This window comes from Ctenopharyngodon idella, chromosome 5, assembly GCF_019924925.1.
Source record: "Ctenopharyngodon idella isolate HZGC_01 chromosome 5, HZGC01, whole genome shotgun sequence".
NCBI lineage: Eukaryota > Metazoa > Chordata > Actinopteri > Cypriniformes > Xenocyprididae > Ctenopharyngodon > Ctenopharyngodon idella.
The window spans coordinates 44,426,678-44,436,743 of NC_067224.1; the positions used below are offsets into that span (position 1 = coordinate 44,426,678).

Genomic DNA, 10,066 nt, shown 5'->3' on the forward strand with positions numbered 1-10,066 from the left:
TGGAATTGTCAGGATATTGCAAAGGCCTAACAAACAAAATCTTAAAAGTCATGGCTATTTTTATAATCAATCAAGTAAAAATTGTATTTTATACCTAATTTAATTGTATATTTAAAATGATAAAGTGTTAAACTTACTGCAGTAAGCACAAATGACTATATTAGTTACAGAAATTCATTGGTCACCCTCTAATACTTATAATGTAGGGGAAAAAAACTATAGCTAATGTCTTGTAGTGTTTCAATGTCATTTCAGATCCTCTTTCATTCGTGGACGCGACCTGCTGTCCCACTGCAGTTGACAATAGATGTAAACCAACTGCTGAATTTGTGTCCCAATAGTTTGTCATTTATCTTTTGTTTTTGCAGCACTGCTGAAAATGTATGTAGATGATAATACTCCATTATGAATCTCAAAATAGCCAGAACAAATGGACCAGTTTTGTTGTAAAACAATGGCTGTGGAGAATTGCTCCCCAGAGACCTAATTTTACTTTAGTACTTTAGACTGTTTTGGTATATGCAGCACAGGTCAATCACATGTTTGGGTCAAAGGTGTGGTGCGAAAACTCTGGAAAGTTTTCCACGAAAAATGCTGCCAGCGTCATGTGTTAAGAACAATGGAAAAGTCAGCAAATAAAGTTACTCAGTGCAGGAACTTCTGCTGTAATATTAGCCGTTTAAATACATTAATATGTCATCCAGTTGCATGTGCAAACATTTTTACTTAATTCGCACTCGTTTATTTTAAAATCTTTTCACGCAAAGCATATATAAGAAAAATATTTGCAGAAACACTTCCAGATTATCAACATGAACTGAAAATGATGTTACTAATAAAAACATATCTTTAAAAATATCCTGAGGCTGTTCGTTTAGACTTTGTCCTGAATTTTTGCCGTAACAGTAGTTCAAACCAACTGTAAGTCAGGTTGTGTTGACAACACACAAGAGCACGTCATGGCAAAATACAAAGACAAACTCATGGCAAAACAGTCCACAAACTTCTTCAAGCACACTGACCCTGAATTTTTAAAGGTTGGTATAAAATCATGTGCAAACCTGAAATAGTATTTTTTAAATATGATTTTATATGGATTTTGCAGATTTCCCTCAACCATCATTCATATTCATGATGTATTTTCGGTTATAAATTCACCTGTTTTGTGAATTTTGGAAAAATACAAGTATGCATTGATTTGCTAGGCTTTGAATTTAATTTCTATTACTTTTATTGACTGATATTTGACTTTTTCTGATCAGACTATCCACTTGCTGATTAGCAAAAGTGTCTTGTTAATTGTTTATTGCTGAATTTTGAGTAAATATTATGTAAAATAAGTGTTAAGTTTAGTGCACATTTTATTTTTCTGTCATTAATGTGTATTATTATGTATAGTTCAGCATTATACTGGCCAATCTGCTCTCTAGATATGCCTTAACAATTCATTTTTACAAATAATTTCAATATTGCCTATCTGCAATATAGAAATAATATAACTGAGACACTTTATTAGGTAAATCAGGATTGTTATGTATTACATGACCTTTGCATGATCTGCAGTGTATGAACCGGACATCATCTTTCCAGAATGGTAAACATTAACCCATGTTGCTTTAAGTGAACAAACAAGCCACTTTTTTCAGGAAGGACCAGATTATATTACACTGGGAGGGGCTTGAAGGTTTCTGCCCCTTTCTGAGCATCAATAAAAGGAGGAAACGTCCGGGCTTTGAGCACAGCTGATGCTTCACCAGAACAGCCACTGGATGCCTTTCCAAACGGGAGAGATCAGATCTCTGACCTGTAGCTGAGGGTAACCCTCTGAGAAGCGGATGAAGAAACAAATCTTACTACTTTTCACATACAGAGGACTAGTGAGCAAAGGAAAAAAGAGTAAAAGAAGAAAATGGCCAATTTTATATTACGGAAAGCCGAGCCCAAGGACGTGTCTGACATACTGCGACTCATAAAGGTGATGAATTCAGTTTTAAACCTGACTGATGCTGTGTAACTATAAAATACGGATAATAAAGATGTGTTTGTGATGATGAGATCTGAAGAGTTGCAGTACTTTAGTTAGTAGTGCTGTCAAATCGATAAATCGCATCTAACATAAAAGTTTGTAAATATACATACACACAAACAAACTTTTATGATAGATGATAGCACTACTAGTTAGTAATCCTAACTTTTTAACCTGAATTTGTATCTTTTATATTAGGAACTGGCAAAATTTGAGGAAATGGAAGATCAAGTTATTCTCACTGAAAAAGGTAAGTACGTTTAATAGACGTCAGACGTTTGGAATAATAATAGTTTTTTCAAAAACATATTTTCTGCTCACCAAGGCTGCATTTATTTGATGAAAACACAGTAAAAAATTGTGAATTTTAATAATGTTTTTCAGCAAGGATGGATGAAATTGATAAAGTGTCAGTAAAGACATTTATAATGTTACAAAAGATTTATGTTTCCTGTGAAAAAAATGTTTCCACAAAAATATGAAGCAGCACAACTGTTTTCAACATTGATAATAATCATAAATGTTTCTTGAGCAGCAAATCAGCATATTAGAATGATTTCGGAAGGATCATGTGACACTGAAGACTGGAGTAATGATGCTGAAAATTCAGCTTTGATCACAGGAATAAATTACATTTTACACTTTATTGAATTAGAAAACAGTTATTTTAAATTGTAATAATATTTCACATTTTTACTGTAAATAAATGCAGCCATGGTGAGCAGAAAAGACTTTCAAAAACAATAAAAAATCATAATTATTCCAAGCTTTTGACCGCCAGTGTAAATGCAGTTTCACAATTTGTAGCAATTTGTTTCACAACTCTTTTTCTCCTGTAGATCTCCTGGAGGACGGTTTTGGAGATCATCCTTTCTATCACTGTATAGTGGCTGAAGTGCCTAAACAGCAGCAGAGCGCTGACGGTAAGACTGAACCTGCACAAACTCTGAGCTTCAATGCACAACATGTTTTTTTTTTCTCCCCCAATTCAGGTTGAAGTGAGCACACCAGGAGTGTGTTAAACTCCCACGGATGCTTGGGTTACCAAAAGTGTTTCTGTGCATAATGACGCAAAACAGTGTTTGGTAACACTTTGCATTGCAGTGCCCATGTTACGCATACTATAAACATTAAGTACATGCAGTTCGTTAGTATTAGTTCACCCAAAAATTAGATTTTAGGAACATTATAATTATGCCCACACCAAAAAAATGGTTTTCGTACTCAGTGTTTTTATCTTGTTTTCCAGTACGAAACTACAAAAATCTAAACAGTCTTAAATTACTTAAGATATTAAGTCTTTATTTTAGTGAAATGAAGTGAGTTTATGCTTAAAACAAGAAAAAATATCTGCCAATGTGAACTTAATTCAAAGGGAAAACAAGTTTATTTTTTCTGATCCCACTGGCAGATATTTGTTCTTGTTTTAAATGTAAAGTCTTACGTAAATATCTTAAGTCATTTTGCTTCTCAAGTAAATATATCTTGATATAAGAATGTTTAGATATTTGAACTGGAAAACGACTCAAAAATATTGAGAAAGAACATCTTTTTTTTTTTGAGTCCAATGACAAATTTGGGTCTGTTTACAGCTTGACTTCAAAAAACTTGGACTATTTTACATGTATGTTTTTTTTTTTTTTTTGTAACTGTTGTGTTGAAAACAGTTGCATGGAAAAATTGGTTTAGAATGACATGAGGGTGAGTAAATAATGCCAGAGTTTCTTGTTTGGGTGAACTGTTTACTGGAGTAACACTGTCACATGAACACTGGAATGTAAAGTGTCTTTTTTGTGCATCTGATCATTCAACACAGAGAATTTCAGTTGTTTGACCTTTGCCAAGAACACATCCCAATCCCCCTCTGTAATTTATTGTCTTCAGGCTACAGTCTCTTGCTTCGCCATGTACATTGCCCGTGGCGTGTACATGGATGGGCGGGGAGGTAACTGAAAGATCGGTTACAATAGTGTAACATATACAATAAACCAGAGGTAAGGCCCACAACACCTGGGACGTCACCAGCCTTACACCACACAACAATATGCCCAAAACTAACAACTTCCTTACAGATGGATCATATGGATTTGTTACTATACTCACAACTAGGGATGGGAATTGCAAGGATGAACGATTCCATCAATGAATCTTTTAGTAATTCCGAGGAAGATCAAATGGGAAATGTTTGGGAAACAATTCTAATTGCATTCTAATTGCCATGGCAATGGCAACGTTTATTTTGTAACCACATTCCGTCTACATCTGTGGAGGAATGAACGTCATTCTAGTGTGTTTTGATTCCCAACCCTACTGTACTACACTGCAAAAAATGTTTTTCTTAATCATTATTTTTGCCTTGTTTTCCAGTATAAATATCTAAACATCCTTAAATTAAGATATGTTTACTTGAGAAGCAAAATGACTTCAGTTAGGCTATTATGTCTTGTTTTATGAGAAATTATCAAAATGTAGCAAATTTATGCATAAAAATATGCCAATGGGGTCAGAAAAATAGTCTAGTTTACCATTAAATTAAGTTTTTGTTTTAACTCTTCGCCCGCCAGCGTTTTTAAAAAAAGGTTTCTAGCCAGCGCAATCATTTTTGATCATTTTCACAAAAGTTTCATGACCCCAGAATATTTTGTTATATGAATATCTGAACATACAATATATCAAAAGAAAGAACAGAGCCTCTGCTTTTAAACAAAAAAAAAAAAACATTTTATTCTAGCTTCATGCATTTTTTTTTTTTTACCAATACTTGAATGTGGGTACGTTTCATTAAGGGGGACCTATAATGCCCCTTTTACAAGATGTAATATGAGTCTCTGGTGTCTCCAGAATGTGTCTGTGAAGTTTCAGCTCAAAATACCCCACAGATCATTTATTATAGCTTGTCAAATTTGCCACACGCAGTTTTTGTGTGTGTCTCTTTAAATGCAAATGAGCTGCTGCTCCCGGACCCCTTTCCAGAAGAGGGCGGAGCTTTAACAGCTCACGCTTCGGTTGCTCAACAACAACAAAGCTGGAGAATCTCACGCAGCCAAAATGAGGATTGTCAGTAACGGTGTTCAGCCTTACATTGTTCAAACCGGAGTCGACACTGATGTGCAAATCCAGTGTTGAATTGACCCTCGTTTGTGAAGCAGTCCAGTGTAAAATGACGGCATGGCAACAACACTCTACTACTCTTAAAATCACAACTCTTCCTCTTCTCTAAAGCAGCCCAACATGGCCTCGCCCCCTTTGTTACGTGTTCTCGAGGGCGGGGCTTATATAAATGTTAGGGTTAGTGATGTCACTAACCCAGGAAGAAGCTCGTTGTAGTCCCTACCAGCCGCTTGTTGTAGTCCTTAAACAGGAATTCTTAAAAAGAAAATATCTCCCTTTGCATTGAACTTTAAACGTCATAAATTTGCAGATGTTGTTTATGATGAAACAGCAACATTACACACTAACTAAAGTTTTTAGTTCGGTGACATTAGGCAGTTTTGATTTATATGCTGTTTAATGTTTAATGATCACGTTATTTTACATGCGCATAAACAATGCTTCTATCGCTTTTTTCTGCTTCTTCTACTGTGTTTTGATCCGGAAATTCTGTAGTCTTTCAGAAGATGTGTTATAGCGCCCCCTACCATATAACAGTGAATACAGGGAGAAATTCCGTTAATGGTGGGGAAAGAGTTAAGAACAAACTCGCTTAATTTTTTATACATTTTCCAGAAATCAAGTCATAACATTTTGCTTCTCAAATAAATCTGTCTTGATTTAGAGGTACGTTTGCACAACAACGATGTAGTAAAAACGTAAAAGTTTTTCCTTTGCTTTTTCGCGTAAGACGTTGTCAAAACGATCCATGTTCAAATGGATCCGCGAAAACGACTAAAATCACTGTATTCTGCTGCCAGGCCAGTAGATGGCGATGTCACACTAAAGAAACACTACGCGCCTACAGACTGAACATGTAATACACATGATACATTGTTTTCACAAATGTGTGTTTTTGTAGTTTACACGGAGACGATAACGGTATTGTTTTCAAAAACTTGCACTTTGAATCTCATTTTCAAAATTTTGCGTTTTCAGGCCCCAAAAACAGTGCTGTTGTGTAAATGAACGGCCAAAACACATAAACGTTTTACTTTTTAGTTGAAAATTATGTTGTGTAAAAGACCCCTAAGACTGTTTATATATATATATATATATGTATATATATATATATATATATATATATATGTGTGTGTGTGTGTGTGTGTATATATATATATATATATGTATGTACTGGAAAACAAAAAATACTAAGTAATGAAAAATATTTTTTGCAGCATGGTATAAATCTTCAAATCAACACAATAAAAGTGAAAAGAAAACATGAAATGACAGATTAATCTAAAATTTGACAAAATTTGACGTGACTGTGGTGTATGCGAGGGCTGTGATGCCAATAATCCCACCCGAAATTAATTTCTGCAAAGCAACAGCATTTGTCTCCATGTAAACTCTGTCTCATCTGTGATTTTGAAGTTGCTACAAAACGTATTCTCTTGCTTCAAACAATAGAGTGATTGAACCTTTTTTCCAGGTCATGTGATCATTGGCTTTGCCATGTATTATTTTACCTATGACCCCTGGATTGGGAAGCTGCTCTACCTGGAGGACTTCTACGTCATGAAGGAGTATCGGGGTGTGAATGTGACCTTATGCATTTGTAAATCATCAGATTGTCAGATTTATGAGACACCGTCATGTAACACACTTTTCCTTCTGCTCAAATTAGGTTTTGGAATTGGGTCTGAAATCCTGAAGAAACTGAGTCAGGTAATTACCTTTATAACAGCTAAAGATCAATAGCATCTATTTATATGAGCTTTTCCTGTATGTATGTATTTATATATATACACAAACTTTTATGTTAGAACTTTCATGTTTCGATTTGACAGCACTAATATTAACTAATACATTTTCATTCAGTTGCAAACAAAACATTACATTCAGAATTTTTTTCCTGTAAAAGTGTAGCCTACTTCTTTTTACAAGCATACCAAAGCTCAAAGTAAACATTTCTGGTTAATAATTAGTCCCGGGTTAATGACTTGACATTATACAGCCCCTCCTATCTTCTTGGCAGTATATCTTGTATTAAATCAGTGTTCCCAATCATTTACTGGCTCTCTGCAGACGGCGGTCAGGACTCGGTGCAGCAGTATGCACTTCATCGTGGCGGAGTGGAACAAACCCTCCATCGAGTTCTACAAGCGGCGCGGAGCTTCAGATCTCTCTCTGGAGGAAGGGTGGAGGCTCTTCAAGATCGACAAGCAGAACCTCCTCAAGATGACGAATGAGGAGTGAACCAGATGGCAGGAGGAAACATGTAGTGTTGTGTTTAGTCTGTGATTGACCCTCTGGTGGACAGATCGTCACATGTCATTTTGAAGCATTCAGGGTGTGATGTTACTTTCAAAACCTTTGACTCTTACCCATAATTCTATATAGCTGTCCTCTTTATATGTCATTGTGGTTTTTTAATAACAACAAGTATTAAATAATAAATGTATGCAAATTAGTGCATATATAAAGTAACATAACATGTCGGAAAACTTGTAGTACAAAACAATTACTGTGATTAATCAATGATATCTATTTGTTAAAGTTTTTACCCTGTTCACCCAGGTGAATAGGTGTTTTAATAAAAGCACTATTTAATATATCCCTCAGTTTTGTTCCTGTCTGTTTTATTAGAGATGTTTGCTCATACTTAGGATTTAAACAAACATATAAGCATTAAAGTCATAATGAATCAAAGTTGACATTATTTTTTTTTTTTTTTATATATAGAATATTGCAGTATTTATTATAAATGATCTGTGCTATTTAATCAAAATAACTTCCCCTCCCTCTTGCAGTGACTTCTCTGATGGCGAGGGCGGGGCAACCTGTCACTCACATAAGATCCACCAATAGGAAACCGCAACCATCCAATCATTTCCCCACAGACAAAATAAAGCCCCGCCCTACATTTGTTCTTGTTCGAGAAGCCATTTCACTCAGATATACGGCACAATTGAGAAGAAAAGACTAGTATTGCAACTTCCGTTTCATGCCGACTTTTTTTTTTTAAAGATTTATTGAATTTTACAACAGAACCATATGTAATAATACAGACATAGGCCAAAACAAAGTATACTTATAAGCCTTAAAGTGTACATATCATGAAAATCTGACTTTTTTCATGTTTAAGTGCTGTAATCGGGTCCTCGGTGCATCTACCAAACCAGAAAACATAAAAAAGGCCAACAAAGTAACTTTGTTTTGGTAAGACTTTATCTGCCGCAAGCATGTGAAAAAACAAGCCATTCAGATTTCGCTCCCCTAGGAAGGGGATCTAATTATAATCTTACAGCCCCTTAATCTGTACATTTCCACCCATTGCGACGGCATTTTGTTTAAGCAAGCGACAACGTTGTACCAGTAACACTGGTGCTGGAGTGCAGCTGTCCTGCACAGTTTAGCTACAACCCTAATCAAACACACTTGAATGTCTTCAGGATTACTAAAGCTACGTGAAGGAAGGTGAGTTGGGTCGGAGCAAAACTCTGCAGGACAGCAGCACTCAAGAACGACTGTCCCTGAGCTCATGATATGTCTCAGCTATGTAAACATTATCACTGATCTGTTAATGGCTATAATAATAGACATAAGAGTCAACATAAACTCCTGGCATCTGAGCCACTAAGGACGCAGTGGTGTAATTTTATTTATGAAGGGATTGTGTCCGGATAAATTCATATCTATGATTTGCACAGAAGTCGATTCTCATAGATGGATCGATACCAACTGTTCATGATCCAATTTCATACATTTTTTGTGATTTTTGCAAAACGTCTTTCTGAATGTGTTTTGTTAGCACGTTGTTAACGTACTGTTAAATGTGGCTATTTATTACCAGTTATTATCATTTTTAACCAGAAAATGCTTGCAGTCTGTATAATTCATAAACTCTTCTCCATTCAGAATCGAATGTTAGCAAACATCCACAAAATACATGCCATACCTACGTGATCTGATATGCTGCATCACAAACAGTTTGTAATGATCCATTTTGAGAGTTATATTTGCTGTGTGAAGTTCTGTATTATTTATGCTTCAGTGTATTGGAATCGCGAGCTTGGGGGCGGGGAGCACGGGCTCATTTGCATTTAAAGGTACACATACCAAATCAGCAGATTTTTTCTCCCACCCAAAAATAGGCAGTTAAATCATGGTATAATAAAAAATGCATGTTTTGAGCTGAAACTTCACAGACACATTTTGTCTGGGGGACATCTGAGACTTTTTACATTACATCTTGTCAAAAGGGGCATAATATAGGTCACCTTTAATATAGGACCTTTTCCATATATAAAAATCAAGTCATGCACATAGTAAGTAATGCGTGCTACTAACATGAAATTACAAATGCTCAACCAAACACGTGTGAGAAAACTCGACAAAGTGAGATGGTGTGGATGAAGGACTCCAAACAAGCCGACTAGCAGAGAAGGACAGATATTAACAGACGTGGAAGCTGAGAGCAAGTCAAGTTAACTTATCTTCATTTATATAGCGCTTAAGAGAGCTAAAGCAGAAAATGTGAGGTAAGTTAGCTGGTTCTAGATGACACTCGTCACAGCTCGGAATGTCAGGGAACATGCAAGCTAATTTAATTTTAGACCAGTTTAGTGTGTATGTTGTCCTGCAGTGTTTTTTCCTCAAATCATGCGTCTTGTTGAGGAATGTTGTGCTGTTCCTTTTCCACTCAATAGCAAAGCCCTACAACGCCTAACATCTTGGCAGCAGCTTATACAGACAAGCGACTCTCAGTCCAGCTGTATTACAGTCTGTTGTTTGCTGCAGTGTATTGCTCTGTAAGACATTTCTTAGAAATTCCTGGGAACAGAGCCAAACTGAATGATAATTACAGAATTATTTGTAAAGGCCTGTCTGCAGCTGCTGCATATGCTGCTGCAGGCAGGTGGAATGTGACACTGTGATTGTTTC

General features: G+C 35.8%; 1 protein-coding gene across 3 annotated transcripts; it reads left to right on the plus strand.

The window, feature by feature from the left end:
* Positions 1–1,719: 1,719 nt before the first annotated feature.
* sat1a.1 (spermidine/spermine N1-acetyltransferase 1a, duplicate 1) lies at positions 1,720–7,736 on the plus strand. Of its 3 annotated transcripts, XM_051893067.1 has the most exons (6): positions 1,722–1,975; positions 2,225–2,276; positions 2,866–2,949; positions 6,612–6,713; positions 6,807–6,847; positions 7,208–7,736. In XM_051893067.1, exons 1-6 carry the CDS (start codon positions 1,910–1,912, stop codon positions 7,376–7,378), a joined length of 516 nt encoding a protein of 171 aa, XP_051749027.1. In that variant the 5' UTR covers positions 1,722–1,909; the 3' UTR covers positions 7,379–7,736. The 3 variants fall into 3 exon arrangements, with proteins under 3 accessions (XP_051749025.1, XP_051749028.1, XP_051749027.1); XM_051893065.1 differs by having other exon boundaries at positions 1,720–1,975; positions 6,612–6,847; XM_051893068.1 differs by lacking the exon at positions 6,612–6,713 and having other exon boundaries at positions 1,721–1,975.
* Positions 7,737–10,066: the final 2,330 nt, after the last annotated feature.